This window comes from Salvelinus alpinus, chromosome 28 (assembly GCF_045679555.1).
Source record: "Salvelinus alpinus chromosome 28, SLU_Salpinus.1, whole genome shotgun sequence".
NCBI classification, from domain to species: domain Eukaryota; kingdom Metazoa; phylum Chordata; class Actinopteri; order Salmoniformes; family Salmonidae; genus Salvelinus; species Salvelinus alpinus.
Window position 1 is genome coordinate 38555044 of NC_092113.1, and position 24197 is coordinate 38579240.

Genomic DNA, 24197 nt, shown 5'->3' on the forward strand with positions numbered 1-24197 from the left:
GGGAGCTGAGGGGGGGGTCGGTGGGGGTCGTTCTGAGACCCAGGAGGGCTGGGGGCTGAGGGGGTAGATGGGGGTCGTTCTGAGACCCAGGAGGGCTGGGGGCTGAGGGGGTAGATGGGGGTCGTTCTGAGACCCAGGAGGGCTGGGGGCTGAGGGGGTAGATGGGGGTCGTTCTGAGACCCAGGAGGGCTGGGGGCTGAGGGGGTAGGTGGGGGTCGTTCTGAGACCCAGGAGGGCTGGGGGCTGAGGGGGTCGGTGGGGGTTGTTCTGAGACCCAGGAGGGCTGGGGGCTGAGGGGGTCGGTGGGGGTCGTTCTGAGACCCAGGAGGGCTGGGGGCTGAGGGGGTCGGTGGGGGTCGTTCTGAGACCCAGGAGGGCCTGGGGGCTGAGGGGGTAGGTGGGGGTTGTTCTGAGACCCAGGAGGGCCTGGGGGCTGAGGGGGTCGGGGTTGGCTGCCCTACCTTCTGTGTCGTGAATATCTCCCACTGATGTGGCCAGAGCCATGGCATCCAGGGGTGGGGCAGCTGAATGGAGTCAGAGATACATTTTCACATTTTACACATTTTGTCCCTTGGAGAATTGATGATAATAGAACAGGTGAAAGAAAATAATAAAAATGTAGTAAAAATAACAAATATAAAAACACACACACACACACACACACACACACACACACACACACACACACACACACACACACACACACACACACACACACACACACACACACACACACACACACACACACACACACACACACACACACACACACACACACACACACACACACACACACACACACAAAGAAATGCAGGTGGTAGTAACCAAGAACAAATGTTTCATCCATCAAGCTGGCCAATCCAATTTCATGTGATAGAGATCACGCCAGGCGTTTCGTTAATTTCCCCTCCTCTCAGAAGTCAGCTACATGTGCCCTCACAGACTACAGGTGCCCTCACAGTCTACAGGTGCCCTCACAGACTACAGGTGCCCTCACAGTCTACAGGTGCCCTCACAGACTACAGGTGGCCTCACAGACTACAGGTGCCCTCACAGTCTACAGGTGGCCTCACAGACTACAGGTGGCCTCGCAGTCTACAGGTGCCCTCACAGTCTACAGGTGCCCTCACAGACTACAGGTGGCCTCACAGTCTACAGGTGCCCTCACAGTCATGACTGATGAGGTTCAGTAGATGAGTTCTCTCCTCTCTTCTCCTCTCTACTCTTATAGACATGCTTCCCCAGGGAATGGTTGGTTGGGTCATGACTGATGAGTTCTCTCCTCTCTTCTCCTCTCTACTCTTATAGACATGCTTCCCCAGGGAATGGTTGGTTGGGTCATGACTGATGAGGTTCAGTAGATGATGAACCCAGTACCATGCAGGTTATGCTCATGGGGGGAGGAAGAGGAGGAAGAGAAGAGGAAGAAGAAAAAGAAGAACAAGGACAAGAAGAAGGAGGAGGTTTCTGTTTCACCGCAGTATATTAAAGGGTTAAACTTGGACCATGACGTAAAACCACGGAGTGACTACGGGTGTTATGATCATTCTCTCTTCATGTGACAAGCCGTCTGTACGACTGAAATGTGCAGTATGACAAAATAAAGACCACAGTGTAACGTTTCCGTTTAGCGAGATACACACCAGAGAGACAAACAACGTACAACAGGATGAAGTATTGTATAGCGCTTACCTCAGCTCTTGTCCAACGAGCTCGGTGGGAACTAGAGAAGCAATAAGAGACGAGAAACAACTGACCGTGAGCAAAGGTGAACCAGCTTTCTGAAAGCTGCACTGCAGAAGGAACTAGTTACAATCAATACATCACAAATGCAGAAGAATCCCTGGAGGCCTCTTCACAGAAATAACCAGAAATATACAGAAATACATATATACAAAAAATACAAACATATACAGAAATAAAAATATACAGAATTATACATTCATTATCGGGAGAAAAATGAACGACCTACACACACACAGGCAACAACAAACAGAACGCACACACACACACACACACACACACACACACACACACACACACACACACACACACACACACACACACAGAGACTTCAGCATTAATTGTTGCAGTTTAGTTTATCATAATTGTGAAATCCAATTAAAAGAAAAACTGTCTACATCAGTTAAAAATACTGCATTTCATTCAGGCGATTTAATTGTCTTATAAAAAAAAAATCATACTCTATGATCAACAACACTATGAGCTGTTGGCTGCTCGAGGGAATCGATCGGGGCATTAAAAATAAGAGCTTGTTTTTAGAAATATCATTATGTTGGAGAACATCTCTCTCCTCAAAGTCAGGCCTCCCATTAAGTTTTCATTATGTTGGAGAACATCACTCTCCTCATAGTCAGGCCTCCCATTAAGTTTTCATTATGTTGGAGAACATCTCTCTCCTCAAAGTCAGGCCTCCCATTAAGTTTTCATTATGTTGGAGAACATCACTCTCCTCATAGTCAGGCCTCCCATTAAGTTTTCATTATGTTGGAGAACATCTCTCTCCTCATAGTCAGGCCTCCCATTAAGTTTTCATTATGTTGGAGAACATCACTCTCCTCATAGTCAGGCCTCCCATTAAGTTTTCATTATGTTGGAGAACATTTCTCTCCTCAAAGTCAGGCCTCCCATTAAGTTTTCATTATGTTGGAGAACATTTCTCTCCTCATAGTCAGGCCTCCCATTAAGTTTTCATTATGTTGGAGAACATTTCTCTCCTCATAGTCAGGCCTCCCATTAAGTTTTCATTATGTTGGAGAACATTTCTCTCCCCATAGTCAGGCCTCCCATTAAGTTTTCATTATGTTGGAGAACATCTCTCTCCTCATAGTCAGGCCTCCCATTAAGTTTTCATTATGTTGGAGAACATTTCTCTCCTCATAGTCAGGCCTCCCATTAAGTTTTCATTATGTTGGAGAACATCTCTCTCCTCATAGTCAGGCCTCCCATTAAGTTTTCATTATGTTGGAGAACATCTCTCTCCTCAAAGTCAGGCCTCCCATTAAGTTTTCATTATGTTGGAGAACATCTCTCTCCCCATAGTCAGGCCTCCCATTAAGTTTTCATTATGTTGGAGAACATTTCTCTCCTCATAGTCAGGCCTCCCATTAAGTTTTCATTATGTTGGAGAACATCTCTCTCCCCATAGTCAGGCCTCCCATTAAGTTTTCATTATGTTGTAGAACATTTCTCTCCCCATAGTCAGGCCTCCCATTAAGTTTTCATTATGTTGGAGAACATCTCTCTCCTCATAGTCAGGCCTCCCATTAAGTTTTCATTATGTTGGAGAACATTTCTCTCCCCATAGTCAGGCCTCCCATTAAGTTTTCATTATGTTGGAGAACATTTCTCTCCCCATAGTCAGGCCTCCCATTAAGTTTTCATTATGTTGGAGAACATTTCTCTCCCCATAGTCAGGCCTCCCATTAAGTTTTCATTATGTTGGAGAACATCTCTCTCCCCATAGTCAGGCCTCCCATTAAGTTTTCATTATGTTGGAGAACATCTCTCTCCCCATAGTCAGGCCTCCCATTAAGTTTTCATTATGTTGGAGAACATCTCTCTCCTCATAGTCAGGCCTCCCATTAAGTTTTCATTATGTTGGAGAACATCTCTCTCCCCATAGTCAGGCCTCCCATTAAGTTTTCATTATGTTGGAGAACATCTCTCTCCTCATAGTCAGGCCTCCCATTAAGTTTTCATTATGTTGGAGAACATTTCTCTCCCCATAGTCAGGCCTCCCATTAAGTTTTCATTATGTTGGAGAACATCACTCTCCTCATAGTCAGGCCTCCCATTAAGTTTTCATTATGTTGGAGAACATTTCTCTCCCCATAGTCAGGCCTCCCATTAAGTTTTCATTATGTTGGAGAACATCTCTCTCCTCATAGTCAGGCCTCCCATTAAGTTTTCATTATGTTGGAGAACATCTCTCTCCTCAAAGTCAGGCCTCCCATTAAGTTTTCATTATGTTGGAGAACATCTCTCTCCCCATAGTCAGGCCTCCCATTAAGTTTTCATTATGTTGGAGAACATTTCTCTCCTCATAGTCAGGCCTCCCATTAAGTTTTCATTATGTTGGAGAACATCTCTCTCCCCATAGTCAGGCCTCCCGTTAAGTTTTCATTATGTTGGAGAACATTTTTCTCCTCATAGTCAGGCCTCCCATTAAGTTTTCATTATGTTGGAGAACATTTCTCTCCTCATAGTCAGGCCTCCCATTAAGTTTTCATTATGTTGGAGAACATTTCTCTCCCCATAGTCAGGCCTCCCATTAAGTTTTCATTATGTTGGAGAACATTTCTCTCCCCATAGTCAGGCCTCCCATTAAGTTTTCATTATGTTGGAGAACATTTCTCTCCCCATAGTCAGGCCTCCCTGACCATGAGAGCTGAACTCACCTCTGATTCCCTTGGAGCGTGTGCGTGTGCTTCGCTTGTCATCACTCTCCACACTCATCTGTCACAAAGGGAAGAGGTCACAGAGAGTCAAGACATGTCAGGACAGGTCAGGACAGGTTTTAATGGAAGAGGAAATGACAGAAGAACAGCAGCCATTACAGACTAGCACCCACTCACTGTTACAGTTCAAATTCATGTCTACTTACATGTATCCAACTTAATATCCACATCTGATCTGATTATATACAGAGTACACACAATGTCACCCCCCTCCTCTCTCCCCTCCTCCTCTCTTCCCTCTTCCTCTTTCCCCACCTCCTCTCTCCCCACCTCCTCCTCTCTCCCCTTACTCCCCACCTCCTTACTCCCCACCTCCTCTCTCCCCTCCTCCTCTCTCCCTAACCTGGGAGTGTTCCAACCTCTCCTACTGTTGCCATACATCATCATAAGAGAGAGAGAGAGAGAGAGAGAGAGAGAGAGAGAGAGAGAGAGAGAGAGAGAGAGAGAGAGAGAGAGAGAGAGAGAGAGAGTGAGATTGAGGGAGCGAGAGAAACAGCAAATGAATCAACGGAACGTTACACAGATAAAAAAAATTTAACTGAAAGAGAAATAAAAACTGATATTAAATCTCAGCTGGGAGAGAAAATAAGCAGGTGGTTTATTTTTAAATCCTCCTACAGTACCAGTCCTCGATCTTCCCCCCTCACCACCCAGGACCTTCCCCTTGTCCATAACCCTGTTATTTCCACCACTTGAGCGGATTAGAAATGCAAAAATAATTAATATGCAATGCCTACATATATGAGGACCTGGCCATGTAAGCAGAGGGAATGGTAATCATAACTGACCATAGTAACACACTAATAATAACAACAATAATAACAATAACAATAACAACAAAAATACCACTGTCATTTCTCTTTTAAGGACTCCCGGTTCACTCGACAGAGGCCTTGTTTTTACGGCACAAAAGAGCAGGTGTGAAGTGAAGCCCCACCGCAACTGACCCCCAGCCACACCTCCCCGGGTACCATCGTTCCCCGTTCACCACTCAACATCTCTTTAACAGAGCCAGGCAGGCAAACTAAAGCAATCAGAGGCTTTTTAGACACAATGGGAGCATTAGCTTTGATTACTGAACTCTGGGTATTTTATGGCCTGTCCCCCTATGCCCCCCCCCCCCTCGCCCCAGCACTGAGCTGCTTGTCACAGTCAGTGGTGGAGTTGGCAGGACCACAGTGAACTCAAACATCTCTGTCTCTCTTTAGTCTTTTATTTTTCTCTCGTTGGCACTTCCTGCTAATAGATTTCCTTTTGAAAGGAAGAGGAGAGAGGGGGATGTAGTCTGTTGTATTTTTTTTGGGGGGGGGCGCACTGCGTCTCGGGCTGAGGTACAGGTGCAGTGTGGGGGGCCCTCCCTCCTCCCCAGGCACTGCTAATGTGCACCAGTGCAACAAGCTGGCTTTGTGCCCCAAACTAAAAGGGAGCAGTTTACTCTCTGTGCTCAACTCACTGTGTGTGGCATGACCGGAACGTTTTACAGGGGATCAAAAATCCCCACCAAGATAATGAACACTGGTTATGTTTTGTCTTTTTCATGGGAAAGAGACTGAGTATTAGATCCTCTCTTTCTCCTCCTCACTCTCAGTGACCCATGTGACCCGGGGGGGGGGGGGGGGGGGGCAGCCCTGCAGGGAGGCTGTGTCTTATCCATGATGTATACACTTCTGTTTCTCCCATCTCTTCTTCTTCCTCTTCTTCTTTTTTCCCCACGTTGATCACATGAATCAGAGGGGATTGAAAAGGAGCCCGTGTTGCTTTCATGTTTGCGTAACCATAGCTACACACATTTAAATAGGTAAGCGCGTCGTAGTTCAGCGTTGTTGGTTTTCTTCTGGTTCATTTTGTATGAACACAAAGTCACTCTGAATGTATCCAGGTGGAATGAGGCTGGCGATTCACCTGTGTTTTTAATCATCTGATTCAAAGGGCTTTTTTTATGTATGTTCACACCTGTCCTTTGCCTGTGTTGTTTTTTTTTTTATGACATTATTTGAATGAGAAATATATATGGTGCTCAGACAGCCAGTCTTTTCCCTGGCTGCGAGAGAGAGAGAGGAGAGGGTTTTGTCAGAGTAACTCATACAGGAGGGCTGTGCATCCCTACAGACTGTGTTACATGATCAATTATGTCCCTCTTTGTGTGCCGTACAGCCAGGAAGGCCTTCTCTGCTCTGCATTCTGACAGCTATATGTAAATTGCTGGCTTGGGGGCAATGACTAGGCAACCAGCAAGAAAGATCTCGAAAATGACATGCGGACAGCAACTGCCAATTAGAGAGGCCCGGTTCCCTGGCCAGGCACGCTCCATCCATGTTGGATCCCTGCTATGTGTCAAACCTCACCATGGGCTCACTGTAATCATTCACACCATGGAGGAGGAGGAACTACTAGAGCCAACAGTGTTACACACTCATATGTGCATTTGTATGTAATGTTTGTCATACCGTTTGTGTTTTATCAGACATCATGTCTTCCAAGTCTTTCAGTACATGGGAGATCAATGCACTGATTCCATTCCAGAACAAGGAAATATGTTGGAAATGATTCACTGTTTGATAAACAGTAATCCAACTGAGTGTACTATTTAAAGCAGAGCCTGTAACTGCTACTCCACTTCCGGAAATCCTACCAAATCAATAAAAGCCATCCTTTCTGATGAACCCTGGCCATCAGAGGGTAGCTAAACTGCTTTTACTAGACCCAAGGGACAACCCCTCTTTTCCTCCTTCTCATTTGTTCCTCCCTCCTCCCTACCTGTGTTAATATGTATGAGAAAATATATCCACACAGAGGGGAACATCCATCATAGAGAGAGAAAGAGAGAGAGAGAGAGAGAGAGAGAGAGAGAGAGAGAGAGAGAGAGAGAGAGAGAGAGAGAGAGAGAGAGAGAGAGAGAGAGAGAGAGAGAGAGAGAGAGAGAGAGAGAAAGAGAGAAAGAGAGAGAAAGAGAGAGAGAGAGAAAGAAAGAAAGAAAGAAAGAAAGAAAGAAAGAAAGAGAGAGAGAGAGAGAGAGAGAGAGAGAGAGAGAGAGAGAGAGAGAGAGAGAGAGAGAGAGAGAGAGAGAGAGAAAGAAAGAAAGAGAGCGAGAGAGAGAGGTTTTATTTTATGCTGATGAGGGGGAATATCGGGAAAAAATAAAAGCAGCTCAAGGACATCCTGAGTTTTTTTGTCTGATGTCTACATAAAATGCTCTGAAGTGAACTCTATGTAAGTAAAATGCTGAGCTTTGCTGAGCTGATCTGAGCTGCGCTGGGCTATAGTAGGCTGAACTGGGTAGACATGAGAGAGGATTTGATGTTCTGTTTGATTTGTTTGCCTGAAATGCACCGTCCAGCAGCCCCCTCCACCCCCCACGCCCCCAGCAGACACGAAGGGCTGTGGAGGAGGAGGGTAAGGAGGAGGAGAAAGAGGGTGTGCTTTGTCACTCACCTTGATTGGTCTACTCTGCAGCCTCTGTGTGGGCTGGCAGCGGCTGATCCTCTCGCCTTGAGTCCAACGCTGATTCAGGAGCTTGCCCCGAAACTCATTTTCTGTCCAGCCAAAAGAGAGAGGGGGAGGATTTGAATAGCAAAATGGTGAGGAGGAGGAGGAGATGGAAAATCATGGGGAGGAGGAGTTGGAAGGTGATGGGGTGGAGGAGGTGGAAGGTGATGGGGTGGAGGAGGTGGAAGGTGAGGAGGAAGATGAGGTGAAAGGTGATGGGGTGGGGTGGAGGGAGTGGAAGGTGAGGAGGAGGTGGAAGGTGAGGAGGAAGAGGAGGAGGTGGAAGGTGTTGAGGAGGAGGAGGTGGAAGGTGAGGAGGAAGAGGACGTGGAAGTTGATGGGGAGGAAGTGGAAGGTGGGGAAGAGGAGGTGGAAGGTGAGGAGGAGGTGTAAGGTGATGAAAAGGAGGCGGAAAGTGATGGGGAGGAGGAGGTGGAAGTGGAGGAGGTGGAAGGTGATGGGAAGGGCAGGAGGAGGTGTAAAGTCAATCGGGAGGGGGATGAGGAGGTGGAAGGTGATGGGAGGGGGAGGAGGAGGTGGAAAATGAGGAGGAGGAGGAGGTGGAAGGTGATGGGAGATGGAAGAGGAGGTGGAAGGTAATGAGGAGGAGGAGGTGGAAGGTGATGGGAGGAGGAGGTGGAAGGTGATGGGAGTGGGAGGTGGAAGGTAATGAGGAGGAGGAGAAGGTGATGGGAGGGGGAGGTGATGAGGAGGGGGAGGTGGAAGGTGATGAGGAGGAGGAGGTGGAAGGTGATGAGGAGGAGGAGGTGGAAGGTCACAGGAGGTGGGAGTGAGGAGGAGGTGGAAGGTAGGGAGGGGGAGGAGGAGGTGATGGGAGGGGGAGGTGATGAGGAGGGGGAGGTGGAAGGTGATGAGGAGGAGGAAGGTGATGGGAGGGGGAGGTGGAAGTGAGGAGGAGGTGGAAGGTGAGGAGGAGGAGGTGGAAGGTGAAGGGGGGGGAGATGATGGGGAGGGGGAGGTGGAAGGTGAGGAGGAGGTGGAAGGTGAGGAGGAGGAGATGGAATGTGATGGGGTGGAGGAGGTGGAAGGTTATGAGGAATAGGAGGTGGAGGAGGAAGGTGGTGATGATGAGGAGGAGGTGGAAGGTGGTGACGATGAGGAGGAGGAGGAGGAAGAGGAGGAGGAGGTGGAAGGTGTTGAGGAAGAGGAGGTGGAAAGTGAGAAGGAAGAGGTGCAAGGTGATGGGGAGGAGGAGGTGGAAGTGGAGGAGGTGGAAGGTGATTGGAAGGGCAGGAGGAGGTGAAAGGTAATGAGGAGGAGGAGGTGGAAGGTAATGAGGAGGAGGAGAAGGTGATGGGAGGGGGAGGAGAAGGTGATGAGAAGGAGGAGGTGGAAGTTGATGAGGAGAGGGAGGTGGAAAATGATGGGGAGGAGTTGGAAGATGATGGGGAGGAGGAGGTGGAAGGTGATGGGAGGGGGAGGTGGAAAGTGAGGAGGAGGAGGAGGAGGAGGAGGAGGAGGAGGAGGAATGTGATGGGTGTGGAGGAGGTAGACGGTTATGAGGAGGAGGAGGAGGAAGATGATGGGGAGGAGGAGTTGGAAAATGATGGGGAGCAGGAGATGGAAGGTGATGGGGAGGAGGAGGTGGAAAGTGATGAGGTGGAAGATGATGGGTAGGAGAGGATGGAAGGTGATGGGGTGGAAGATGATGGGAAGGAGGAGGTGGAAGATAGGGAGGAGGAGGAGGTGGAAGATGATGGGAGGGGGAGGTGGAAGGTGATGAGGTGGAAGGAAACTGGGTGGGGGAGGAGGTGGAAGGTGATGAGGAGGGGGAGGTGGAAAATGATGGGGAGGAGTTGGAAGATGATGGGGAGGAGGAGGTGGAAGGTGATGGGAGGGGGAGGTGGAAAGTGAGGAGGAGGAGGAGGAGGAGGAGGAGGAGGAGGAGGAGGAGGAGGAGGAGGAGGAATGTGATGGGTGTGGAGGAGGTGGACGGTTATGAGGAGGAGGAGGAAGATGATGGGGAGGAGGAGTTGGAAAATGATGGGGAGCAGGAGATGGAAGGTGATGGGGAGGAGGAGGTGGAAAGTGATGCGGTGGAAGATGATGGGTAGGAGAGGATGGAAGGTGATGGGGTGGAAGATGATGGGAAGGAGGAGGTGGAAGATGAGGAGGAGGAGGAGGTGGAAGATGATGGGAGGGGGAGGTGGAAGGTGATGAGGAGGAGGAGGTGGAAGATGAGGAGGAGGAGGAGGTGGAAGATGAGGAGGAGGAGGAGGAGGAGGTGGAAGATGATGGGAGGGGGAGGTGGAAGGTGATGAGGAGGAGGAGGTGGAAGATGAGAAGGAGGAGGAGGTGGAAAGTGAGGATGAGGTGGAAGGTGAGGAGGAGGAGGAGGTGGAAGATGAGGAGGAGGAGGAGGTGGAAGATGATGGGAGGGGGAGGTGGAAAGTGAGGATGAGGTGGAAGGTGAGGAGGAGGAGGAGGAGGTGGAATGTGATGGAGGTGGATGAGGTGGAAGGTTATGAGGAGGAGGAGGTGGAAGGTGATGATGATGAGGAGGAGGTGGAAGGTGATGGGGTGGAGGTGGAAGGTGTTGGGGAGGAGGAGGTGGAAGGTTTTGGGAGGGGGCGGTGGAAGGTGATGAGGAGGAGAAGGTAATGAGGAGGTGGAGGTGGAAGGTGATGAGGAGGAGAAGGTGATGAGGAGGTGGAGGTGGAAGGTGATGAGGAGGTGGAAGATGATGGGGAGGAGGAGATGGAAGGTGATGAGGAGGAGGAGGAGGAGGTGGAATGTGATGGGGTGGAGGAGGTGGAAGGTTATGAGGAGGAGGAGGTGGAAGGTGATGATGATGAGGAGGAGGTGGAAGGTGATGGGGTGGAGGAGGAGGAGGTGGAATGTGATGGGGTGGAGGAGGTGGAAGGTTATGAGGAGGAGGAGGTGGAAGGTGATGATGATGAGGAGGAGGTGGAAGGTGATGGGGTGGAGGTGGAAGGTGTTGGGGAGGAGGAGGTGGAAGGTTTTGGGAGGGGGCGGTGGAAGGTGATGAGGAGGAGAAGGTAATGAGGAGGTGGAGGTGGAAGGTGATGAGGAGGAGAAGGTGATGAGGAGGTGGAGGTGGAAGGTGATGAGGAGGTGGAAGATGATGGGGAGGAGGAGATGGAAGGTTATGAGGAGGAGGGGATGGAAGGTGATGAGGAGGAGGAGATGGAAGGTGATGAGGAGGAGGAGGTGGAAGGTGATGGGAGGGGGAGGTGGAAAGTGAGGAGGAGGTGGAAGATGAGGAGGAGGAGGAGGTGGAAGATGATGGGGAGGAGGAGGTGGAAGATGATGGGGAGGAGGAGGTGGAAGATGATGGGGAGGAGGAGGTGGAAGATGATGGGGAGGAGGAGATGAAGGTGATGAGGAGGAGGAAGTGGAAGGTTATGAGGTGGAAGTTGATAGGGAGGAGGAGGTGGAAGGTGATGGGAGGGGGAGGTGGAAAGTGAGGAGGAGGTGGAAGATGAGGAGGAATGTGGTGATGATGAGGAGGAGGAGGTGGAAGGTGATGGGGAGGAGGAGGTGGAAGGTGATGGGAGGGGGAGGTGGAAAGTGAGGAGGAGGTGGAAGATGAGGAGGAATGTGGTGATGATGAGGAGGAGGAGGTGGAAGGTGATGGGGAGGAGGAGGTGGAAGGTGATGGGAAGGAGGAGGTGGAAGGTTATGAGGATGAGGAGGTGGAGGAGGAGGTGGAAGGTGATGGGTTGGAGGAGGTGGAAGGTTATGAGGATGAGGAGGTGGAAGGTGATGGGAAGGAGGAGGTGGATGGTGATGGGAGGAGGAGGTGGAAGGTGAGGGTGGGGCAGGGTATGGTGGGGCGCTCAAGCACACTCCAGGCACTCCCTGTTAACTAAAAAGGTGGAGCACACAGCACATACACACGTAAACGCACACCACACTCACATACACACACTTGCATACACACACATGTCAGTATTCACACTAAAGTGGCCCAGCTGGAGGCAAATGTGCACATTGTTATCGATCTGTTCAGTAGTTGGGTGCATTAGAGCAAGGTGGGGGATGGTTTGGAAGGAGAGGGGAAAGGGGGAGGAGGTGGAAGGTAATGGGGAGGGGGAAGAGGAAAGTGAGGATGAGGTGGAAGGTGAGGAGGAGGAGGAGGAGGTGGAATGTGATGGAGGTGGATGAGGTGGAAGGTTATGAGGAGGAGGAGGTGGAAGGTGATGATGATGAGGAGGAGGTGGAAGGTGATGGGGTGGAGGTGGAAGGTGTTGGGGAGGAGGAGGTGGAAGGTTTTGGGAGGGGGCGGTGGAAGGTGATGAGGAGGAGAAGGTAATGAGGAGGTGGAGGTGGAAGGTGATGAGGAGGAGAAGGTGATGAGGAGGTGGAGGTGGAAGGTGATGAGGAGGTGGAAGATGATGGGGAGGAGGAGATGGAAGGTGATGAGGAGGAGGAGGAGGAGGTGGAATGTGATGGGGTGGAGGAGGTGGAAGGTTATGAGGAGGAGGAGGTGGAAGGTGATGATGATGAGGAGGAGGTGGAAGGTGATGGGGTGGAGGAGGAGGAGGTGGAATGTGATGGGGTGGAGGAGGTGGAAGGTTATGAGGAGGAGGAGGTGGAAGGTGATGATGATGAGGAGGAGGTGGAAGGTGATGGGGTGGAGGTGGAAGGTGTTGGGGAGGAGGAGGTGGAAGGTTTTGGGAGGGGGCGGTGGAAGGTGATGAGGAGGAGAAGGTAATGAGGAGGTGGAGGTGGAAGGTGATGAGGAGGAGAAGGTGATGAGGAGGTGGAGGTGGAAGGTGATGAGGAGGTGGAAGATGATGGGGAGGAGGAGATGGAAGGTTATGAGGAGGAGGGGATGGAAGGTGATGAGGAGGAGGAGATGGAAGGTGATGAGGAGGAGGAGGTGGAAGGTGATGGGAGGGGGAGGTGGAAAGTGAGGAGGAGGTGGAAGATGAGGAGGAGGAGGAGGTGGAAGATGATGGGGAGGAGGAGGTGGAAGATGATGGGGAGGAGGAGGTGGAAGATGATGGGGAGGAGGAGGTGGAAGATGATGGGGAGGAGGAGATGAAGGTGATGAGGAGGAGGAAGTGGAAGGTTATGAGGTGGAAGTTGATAGGGAGGAGGAGGTGGAAGGTGATGGGAGGGGGAGGTGGAAAGTGAGGAGGAGGTGGAAGATGAGGAGGAATGTGGTGATGATGAGGAGGAGGAGGTGGAAGGTGATGGGGAGGAGGAGGTGGAAGGTGATGGGAGGGGGAGGTGGAAAGTGAGGAGGAGGTGGAAGATGAGGAGGAATGTGGTGATGATGAGGAGGAGGAGGTGGAAGGTGATGGGGAGGAGGAGGTGGAAGGTGATGGGAAGGAGGAGGTGGAAGGTTATGAGGATGAGGAGGTGGAGGAGGAGGTGGAAGGTGATGGGTTGGAGGAGGTGGAAGGTTATGAGGATGAGGAGGTGGAAGGTGATGGGAAGGAGGAGGTGGATGGTGATGGGAGGAGGAGGTGGAAGGTGAGGGTGGGGCAGGGTATGGTGGGGCGCTCAAGCACACTCCAGGCACTCCCTGTTAACTAAAAAGGTGGAGCACACAGCACATACACACGTAAACGCACACCACACTCACATACACACACTTGCATACACACACATGTCAGTATTCACACTAAAGTGGCCCAGCTGGAGGCAAATGTGCACATTGTTATCGATCTGTTCAGTAGTTGGGTGCATTAGAGCAAGGTGGGGGATGGTTTGGAAGGAGAGGGGAAAGGGGGAGGAGGTGGAAGGTAATGGGGAGGGGGAAGAGGAAGAAGAGGTGGAAGGTATGGGAGGAGGAAGGATATGAGGAGCATACTCAAGCATACTCTGGGCATTCCTATTAACTAAAAAAGTGGAGAGCACACACACACACACACACACACACACACACACACACACACACACACACACACACACACACACACACACACACACACACACACACACACACACACACACACATGTATGCACACTAAAGTGCCCCAGCAGGAGTCTCTGACAGTCTGCTATGAGAATCAATGACATTTGCACATTATTATCGAGTTTTTCAGTAGTTGGGTGCATATGAGCAAGGTGGGGGGGGGGGGTTCGGAAGGAGAGGGGAAAGGGGGAGGGGGAAATAGTCAGTAAATAATGAATCATCTATAAATCAATGATTTTTTTTCATCAAGGTAATAGCTATTCTCTTTATCACATGTTGCGGGATAGAAAGAAGGGAAACTATTATGAAAAAAAAATTCTAGGCTCGATGTTTTAGAGCCAATGTTAAAATGATCATGCACTCTGGAACTGTCCACAGACGTGAGGTTCTGAAGGGTCTTAAATACTGTTAGTCATGCAGCTTATAAGAACATGGACCTTCACAGAATGTGAAGGGGGAAAAAAACACTATTTGAGAAGATTGGGACATATACAAAAACAGAACAAACTGTTACAGATAACTGATGAAACCCTGAACTGCAAATGTTTAAATCATGACAGTCTGTACAAGAATACTGTTCACTACATTTTCAAACTTAGTGTCTTCAGGGTGGCCAGAGGGTAAAGAAACACTCCTCCTAACAACCTCCTGCCTTGCCTCCTCTCTCCCAATCTGGTGAATTTCCTGAGAAGTGGGTGTCTGTCCTCAAGTCCCATCTGTCTCTACCCGGGCATGGGCACAGATACCTACAGCTACAGTGCCTACATAAAGGAAGTGGCACAGCCTGACAGCACAAGTCACACTACCTCACTAAATGATCCACAACCAAAACACACTCCCAAGTCAAACTACCTCACTAAATGATCCACAACCAAAACACACTCCCAAGTCAAACTACCTTACTAAATGATCCACAACCAAAACACACTCCCAAGTCAAACTACCTCACTAAATGATCCACAACCAAAACACACTCCCAAGTCAAACTACCTCACTAAATGATCCACAACCAAAACACACTCCCAAGTCAAACTACCTCACTAAATGATCCACAACCAAAACACACTCCCAAGTCAAACTACCTCACTAAATGATCCACAACCAAAACACACTCCCAAGTCAAACTACCTCACTAAATGATCCACAACCAAAACACACTCCCAAGTCAACTACCTTACTAAATGATCCACAACCAAAACACACTCCCAAGTCAAACTACCTTACTAAATGATCCACAACCAAAACACACTCCCAAGTCAAACTACCTCACTAAATGATCCACAACCAAAACACACCCAGACTCGTGCTTCTTTTATCATCTATCTGACGGTCTCTATTTTAACATCTATCTGACTGTCTCTATTTTTTCAAACAGGCACTTTTCTACTTCTATTTATTTAAGCATCCACCCACCCACACTCTCTCTCTCCATCTCTTTCCATCTTCTCAACTTCCTCCCATCCTCTCTGTCCTAAACCTCTCACCCTCTGTCTGTCAGTGACCGAATGTGCCATGTGCTGAATTTATTTCCACTTTAATTAACAGACGTATCGGAGCATCCCATGTCATTCAGTCACAGCCCAGCCCCCGCTTCAGAGGGTGCAGACAGTGAGACAACAAAAGGCTGTGTCCGTGTCAGAGCAGTCCCAGAGCGACCCCACCTCCTCCTAAACCCCCCCCTTCCTCCCTCTTCCCTTTTCCCCCCCACCACCGCACAGCACAACCCAATGCACCCCACCACCGCACAGCACAACCCAACGCACCCCACCACCGCACAGCACAACCCAATGCACCCCACCACTGCACAGCACAACCCAACGCACCGCACAGCACAACCCAACGCACCCCACCACCGCACAGCACAACCCAACGCACCCCACCACCGCACAGGACAACCCAACGCACTCCACCACCGCACAGCACAACCCAACACACCCCACCACCGCACAGCACAACCCAACGCACCCCACCACCGCACAGCACAACCCAACGCACTCCACCACCGCACAGCACAACCCAACTCACCCCACCACCGCACAGCACAACCCAACGCACCCCACCACCGCACAGCACAACCCAACGCACCCCACCACCGCACAGCACAACCCAACGCACCCCACCACCGCACAGCACAACCCAACGCACCCCACCACCGCACAGCACAACCCAACGCACCCCACCACCGCACAGCACAACCCAACGCACCCCACCACCGCACAGCACAACCCAACGCACCCCACCACCGCACAGCACAACCCAACGCACCCCACCACCGCACAGCACAACCCAACGCACCCCACCACCGCACAGCACAACCCAACGCACCCCACCACCGCACAGCACAACCCAACGCACCCCACAAAATGCTTGTTTATCAACTTTCATTCCTCCTTAGAAAAGTGATTACAGCAGCAATACTGTTAATCTCTCTTTCTCTCCCACACTCTCTATTTTTCTCTCTCTATCTCTCCATCTCTTTATATCTCCCTCTCTCCATCTCTTTCTCCCTCCCTATCTCTCCATCTCTTTATATCTCCCTCTCTCCATCTCTTTCTCCCTCCCTATCTCTCTATCTCTTTCTCCCTCCCTATCTCTCTCTCTCTCCATATCTCTCTCTCTCTCCATCTCTTTCTCCCTCCCTATCTCTCTATCTCTCCATCTCTTTCTCCCTCCCTATCTCTCTCTCTCTTGCTTATTATCCCAGACACAACATTTAAAGTAAATTAATTGGTGTGTTTTAGAATGAAGGAGGCAGCTAATCCTATATTAATTACTAACTAAGACCTGATGTCTAGACCCTCCTGGAAAGGCCCTGAAACTCCAGCCCATTCCCCCTGTGTTAAAGCCCATTCCCCCTGAAACTCCAGCCCATTCCCCCTGTGCAAAAGCCCATTCCCCCTGTGTTAAAGCCCATTCCCCCTGTGTTAAAGCCCCATTCCCCCTGTGTTAAAGCCCATTCACCCTGAAACTTCAGCCCATTCCCCCTGTGTTAAAGCCCATTCCCCCTGAAACTCCAGCCCATTCCCCCTGTGTAAAATCCCATTCCCCCTGTGTTAAAGCCCATTCCCCCTGTCTTAAAGCCCCATTCCCCCTGTGTTAAAGCCCATTCACCCTGAAACTTCAGCCCATTCCCCCTGTGTTAAAGCCCATTCACCCTGAAACTTCAGCCCATTCCCCCTGTGTTAAAGCCCATTCACCCGGAAACTCCAGCCCATTCCCCCTGTGTTAAAGCCCATTCCCCCTGAAACTCCAGCCCATTCCCCCTGTGTAAAAGCCCATTCCCCCTGTGTTAAAGCCCATTCCCCCTGTGTTAAAGCCCATTCCCCCTGTGTTAAAGCCCATTCCCCCTGTGTTAAAGCCCCATTCCCCCTGTGTTAAAGCCCCATTCCCCCCGTGTTAAAGCCCATTCCCCCTGTGTTAAAGCCCCATTCTCCCTGTGTTAAAGCCCCATTCCCCCTGTGTTAAAGCCCATTCCCCCTGTGTTAAAGCCCCATTCCCCCTGTGTTAAAGCCCCATTCCCCCTGTGTTAAAGCCCCAATCCCCCTGTGTTAAAGCCCCATTCTCCCTGTGTTAAAGCCCCATTCCCCCTGTGTTAAAGCCCATTATTCCCCCTGTGTTAAAGCCCCATTCCCCCTGTGTTAAAGCCCCATTCTCCCTGTGTTAAAGCCCCATTCCCCCTGTGTTAAAGCTCCATTCTCCCTGTGTTAAAGCCCCATTCCCCCTGTGTTAAAGCCCATTATTCCCCCTGTGTTAAAGCCCCATTCCCCCTGTGTTAAAGCTCCATTCTCCCTGTGTTAAAGCCCCATTCCCCCTGTGTTAAAGCCCATTATTCCCCCTGTGTTAAAGCCCATTCCCCCTGTGTTAAAGCCCATTCCCCCTGTGTTAAAGCCCATTCCCCCTGTGTTAAAGCCCCATTCCCCCTGTGTTAAAGCCCATTCCCCCTGTGTTAAAGCTCCATTCCCCCTGTGTTAAAGCCCATTCCCCCTGTGTTAAAGCCCATTCCCCCTGTGTTAAAGTCCATTACCCCGTGTTAAAGCCCCATTCCCCCTGTGTTAAAGCCCCATTCCCCCTGTGTTAAAGCCCATTCCCCCTGTGTTAAAGCCCCATTCCCCCTGTGTTAAAGCCCCATTCCCCCTGTGTTAAAGCCCATTCCCCCTGTGTTAAAGCCCATTCCCCTTGTGTTAAAGCTCCATTCCCCCTGTGTTAAAGCCCCATTCCCCCTGTGTTAAAGCCCATTCCCCCTGTGTTAAAGCCCATTCCCCTGTGTTAAAGCTCCATTCCCCCTGTGTTAAAGCTCCATTCCCCCTGTGTTAAAGCCCCATTCCCCCTGTGTTAAAGCTCCATTACCCTGTGTTAAAGCTCCATTCCCCCTGTGTTAAAGCTCCATTCCCCCTGTGTTAAAGCTCCATTCCCCCTGTGTTAAAGCTCCATTCCCCCTGTGTTAAAGCTCCATTCCCCCTGTGTTAAAGCTCCATTCCCCCTGTGTTAAAGCTCCATTCCCCTGTGTTAAAGCCCCATTCCCCTGTGTTAAAGCCCCATTCCCCTGTGTTAAAGCCCCATTCCCCCTGTGTTAAAGCCCATTATTCCCCCTGTGTTAAAGCCCATTCCCCCTGTGTTAAAGCCCCATTCCCCATGTGTTAAAGCTCCATTCCCCCTGTGTTAAAGCCCCATTCCCCCTGTGTTAAAGCCCCATCCCCCCTGTGTTAAAGCCTCATTCCCCCTGTGTTAAAGCCCCATTCCCCTGTGTTAAAGCCCATTCCCCCCGTGTTAAAGCCCCATTCCCCCTGTGTTAAAGCTACATTCCCCCTGTGTTAAAGCCCCATTCCCCTGTGTTAAAGCCCCATCCCCCCTGTGTTAAAGCCTCATCCCCCCTGTGTTAAAGCCCCATTCCCCTGTGTTAAAGCCCCATTCCCCCGTGTTAAAGCCCATTCAACAGTATAGCAGTAAAGAACAGCACAACTCCTCATTTGGAGATCAGTTGGTGTTCGTTGTTATTTATTATGATGTCATCTCATCATTGAGTCATGAGAGAGCTGGAAAGACGACAATTAGTTGATTGTCAGGGAAGTTCATTTCAGAGACACTAGACGAAAGGCCAGTGAATGAAAATGCACAACGACTGAAGAAATGAATATACAAACTTTAACTGGGGGGGGGACACAGCCTTTTCAAAAGCGCAAATAAATCGTTTTTTCAGGATAGTGTCAAACTATCTAGTTAGTGACAAACTCAGACAAATCTTTTTCAGCAAAAAACATAAATAACATCTGGACGGGACAATGGCGCAAAGTCAGATATTAAATACATAGTTAGATTAAGTACCAGAGTATGTTGTTACAATCATCTAAGCTGGGCCATCTGTACATCCGGGTTAAATTAAACCGGATTTATAAATAACCTGGTGTAATTACTGTTGACCTAGTCAATCCACTGGGCAAAAACTGGTTGAATCAACGTTGTTACCATCTCATTTCAACAAAAGCAATGTGATGAAATTGAATCAACTTGGAAAACTGATTGGATTTGCAAAAAAAAAGTCTTCAGTGTAAGAATTGCGTTTATTTTTTACACCCAACTTTTAGCCTAAATCCAATGACAATTGTGACAATTTTTGTTGTTGTTGATTTTACGTTGAATTCACTTCAGCTGACGAACTCAATCAAATGTAAATCAAACCCAGACGTTGAACTGACGTCTGGGCCAAGTGGGAAGGCTGTTAACTCTTAACGAAAGAGGACAAATCACATGTTCTGACAAAACATAAAAGCCTACACTAGCTGCACTTAATAATAATAATAATAACAACAACAATATATCCATCAATGAAAAGCATTAATACATTATTTAATTTAATCCTAGTAGTAATGTCGATTTAAAACTATTCATATTCGATAAAAAATAGACAAGAATATACGGTTCTAGAAGGTCAAAAAATAAGCCGACTTTAGTAAAGAAAACTAATAATAATTAGAGTGAAGAAAACGAATAATTTATTTTGTCAGAATGAGACAATGTGCCAGAGGGTCTTGCACAGATTGGTTGGGAGGTTCCATCAGAATATCAACTATAAAACAGGTCGACACACACTTCACTATTCCGACACATTCGTACCAGTTTCTTTTTTACAGTTATGATGTCATAAACGACAACAGCTCTGCTCCTGAAGGCCGTTGTTGAGGCTGTGAAAATACTCTCGATAAATGCTGAAAAGACTGTTATTAGTAAAACTTCTTTAAGGATCGTATCCTCCTACTCTAGCCACATTCACCATCGTTGAGATATCCTTTTTGAAGCCACACCTGTTCAACATGGGGGTCGCACTCAACGAGTCTAAGGCTTTTAGTTGTAAAATGGCCATAACGGAATACTCCGAATGCCAGAGGCTTTATAAAGTTGATGTTCACCAACTACACAATAAGAATCATTATTCCAAGGTTTTTGTTATAAATGACACTTGTTTCTATATGGACTGCTTGGACGACCCTGACCCTTGGCTCTACTGCTCTGGTTTCTGATAGACTTTGAATGACGAGGGCGCAATTTGACCCAGCTGCTTCCCTCAACGTTTCTATAGCACTCTCCTCTCCTATGTTCCGGTGTCACCTGCTGCCAGCATCACGGCCGATGGGTGCATTTCAACTCATGATAAGAGTTCAATCAGAATCCCAATCTTAGATCCACATTTACCGTTTTAATAATAACGAATATTAATATTCATAAAACAAATAATCAAAGCGTCAATAGTTTATATGCGGTCTATGGAATAGAATACTATATAAATTAATAAAACACAGGCATAGGATCATCTTCAATTATTATCTACAAACAATATCGTCGTCCCGCATGTATTTACTATAAATTGCAAAAGAAGCATAGGGGGGAAAAACCTGGCTATTATAGAGAAAATAAACACACCGTAGACTACATTTAAAAACATTTATCTAGTCTACCTACCATGGACTGGCTGCAATCTGGTTTTTAATCAACGTAGACATGGGTACTCATATCAATGTGGCACTGCAAGTACCTCAAATATGATATTTTATTCGATGACGTTATAATGTTCACTATATGACTAGTATTGCCGTTGCCTTGTGGCAGCATAGTACCCCCCCCCCCCCCCCCCCCCTATATATAATAGTAACAATAGATAGTTGTAGTAGCAACAGTAGCTAGTTAAGAAAGCATGTGGTCGTTCTTGGGAGAGACCAGGACCTTCGCAGTAGAATACAGATATGAACACAACAGTCCAAACTTTCGACCAGAGGACATTTTTTCATAATGGCCCAGTGTTTCATTCTCATCCTCCATCTTAGGCGCAGGTGCTTTGACAGACCGCATGGCACATTATGTGACCAACTAAGCAGAGAGAGCAGCATCATTTAACACAACATACCAGACACCGACTCAAACCAGATCAGTAGGCTACGAATGGCCAAAGTCAACAGAGCAGAAGTCGACAAAAATAGATTTTGGAACGGGCATGTTGAGCGTTCTATCCTAGATTCTCAAATGAAATGGAATTTGCTAAGGACTTTTATCTGCGCATCTGACTAAGGGCGCCTGACATGTGAAGGGAGCATCTCTGTTTTCTGCTGCGGATCAAATGGCCACCCCTCCTCTATCCTCCTCCATCCACACGCTTGGCTGGGACTCCTGTGCAACGCCCATTGTTCAACCTTAATTACACGCAGTCATATGAAACTAACAAACTCCCAGTAAAGCAAGTTTACCTAAATTATTCAGTGGATGGTCAGACAGAATAAAATTGACAAAACAGTGATAAAAACATTAATAGTGGTCAACTGCGTAATAGCAAGGTAACGGCGACTGATGTCGTCGATATAATACATTCCAAAGAGAAGGTGATATCGAAGAAAATAAAGTGAAAGAGCACTGTGTACATTGAACACAAACAGCTGTGTTTCAAGATCAATGCGGATTTACGTTGTTTAGATTAGGTTTGCCGGAAACACAATGACCAACTCTACGCACAGACAAGCAGAGTCACAGCGACAAGCGCGTAAATATCACCGATATTCTAAAAGTGAGCGCCATAGTTGACTAATTCGGAGTACTCGCAATGATTTTGAGTATGCTAAATAGATATATGGATAGATTTATCTGTTTCTCTTTCAATAAAACCGTATTCTCCCAAAAATGTCAACACATACACGTCAGCTTGTGGAAGCCTAATTGCATCAACAAGGAAACATCAATGCAGGACAGGAAGTGATACACTTTTCCACACAAAAACATATCCTAGTCCAAAACAGGCAACCTTGATTGGCAAATGGCAGTTGCATCCTATACATTGAGAAACATGAACTACAGACCGTCTCCTACTAGTGAGAAATATGACAAATAAAACAATATATTTATCAAGTCCTGACAACACTCACTCCATCCTCTTTGGGTTCCAAATTCAAATGCATGATAATGCAACGATTCAGAAACTAACGGCTATACAAAGTTGTACAAAAAAAACACGAATACTTTTGTATCATAAACAATCAGTTGTTATAGATTTGCTGTAGACTATGCAATGTAACACATTTTTTTTTAGAACATGTTATTACCTGAATCACTGAATATTTCCTTAGTATTTTCTCTGTACGTCTTGCTTTTGTTTTGAGTGAGTTCGGTTCGTTGTCAAGTAGTTTGGTGGACGATTGTCAAGTAGTTTGGTGGATGATGTCCTCCGTTACAGCTCGAAAACAATCTGATTCTAGCCCCGTAGCCTTTAATATCCAGATTTCAATCCGTGAAACGCCAGCGCAGGACGGCCTCCTGAAAATGGCGACAGCGCCGAGTTCCAGATCTGAGGCGTTAAATGTTACTTGTTTGCAAGCAAAAACATGGCTTAATTTGCCTTTGTCAGCGAGAAAACGTAATATTGACTTACCTTTTCTACATGAGCCATTGTCCCCCCCCCCCCCCCCCCACCTCTTTCCTCCCTCCGCCCTTTGCCATGACATCACGGAAGCAGTAGTAAAACCGAGAGCATCATATGGGCAGGGCTTCAGGTTGCCCCACTATAATTCAGTGTACCCTACTCTCTCTCTCTCTGCTTCTCCACACACACACACACACACACACACACACACACACACACACACACACACACACACACACACACACACACACACACACACACACACACACACACACACACACACACACACACACACACACATACACATACACACACACACACACACACACACACACACACACACTTTGATATGCATTAATACGCTTTTATTACAAATATATACAGTACCAGTCAAAGGTTTGGACACACCTACTCATTCAAGGGTTTTTCTTTATTTTTACTATTTTCTACATTGTAGAATAATAGTGAAGACATCAAAATTATGAAATAACACATATGGAATCATGTAGCAGGCAAAAAAGTGTAAAAAAATTAAATGATTCTTCAAAGTAGCCAAATTTGCCTTGATGACAGCTTTGCACACTCTTGGCATTCTCTCAACCAGCTTCATGAGGTAGTCACCTGGAATGCATTTCAATTAACAGGTGTGACTTTTTAAAAGTTCATTTGTGGAATTTATTTAGTTCTTAACGGGTTTGAGCCAATCAGTTGTGTTGTGACAAGGTAGGGGTGGTATACAGATGATAGCCCTATTTGGTAAAAGACCAAGTCCATATTATGGCAAGAACAGCTAAAATAGGCAAAGAAGAATGACAGTCCATCATTACTTTAAGACATGAAGGTCAGTCAATGCGGAAAATGTCAAGAACTTTGAAAGTTTCTTCAAGTGCAGTCGCAAAAACCATCGAGCTCCAGCCACAGAAATTGCAGCCCAAATAAATGCTTCACAGAGTTCAAGTAATAGACATCTCAACATCAACTGTTCAGAGGAGACTGCGTGAATCAGGCCTTCATGGTCGAATTGCTGCAAAGAAACCACTACTAAAGGACATCAATAAGAAGAAGAGACTTGCTTGGGCCAAGAAGCACGAACAATGGACATTAGACCAGTGGAAATCTGTCCTTTGGTCTGATGAGTCCAAATGTGAGATTTTTGGATCCAACCACCGTGTCTTTGTGAGATGCAGAGTAGGTGAACGGATCATCTCAAGCGTGTGGTTCCCACCATGAAGCATGAAGGATGAGGTATGATGGTGTGGGGGTGCTTTACTGGTGACACTGTCAGTGATTTATTTAGAATTCAAGGCACACTTAACCAGCATGGCTACCACAGCATTCTGCCGCAATACACCATCCCATCTGGTTTGCACTTAGTAGAACTATCATTTGTTTTTCAACAGGACAATGACCCAAAACACACCAC

General features: G+C 48.0%; 1 protein-coding gene across 8 annotated transcripts in view; it reads right to left on the minus strand.

The window, feature by feature from the left end:
* Positions 1-24197, minus strand: part of LOC139557831 (myelin transcription factor 1-like) — a 59934-nt gene that overhangs the window by 31315 nt on the left and 4422 nt on the right. For 3 of the 8 annotated variants that reach the window (XM_071373063.1, XM_071373061.1, XM_071373060.1), the window contains exons 2-5: positions 7914-8014; positions 4422-4479; positions 1693-1723; positions 462-524 (exon numbers count right to left, since the gene is read on the minus strand). In XM_071373063.1, coding sequence (XP_071229164.1) covers positions 462-524; positions 1693-1723; positions 4422-4479; positions 7914-8014 — 253 coding nt within the window. The other 5 variants (XM_071373066.1, XM_071373068.1, XM_071373064.1 and 2 more) reach the window with 5 other exon arrangements.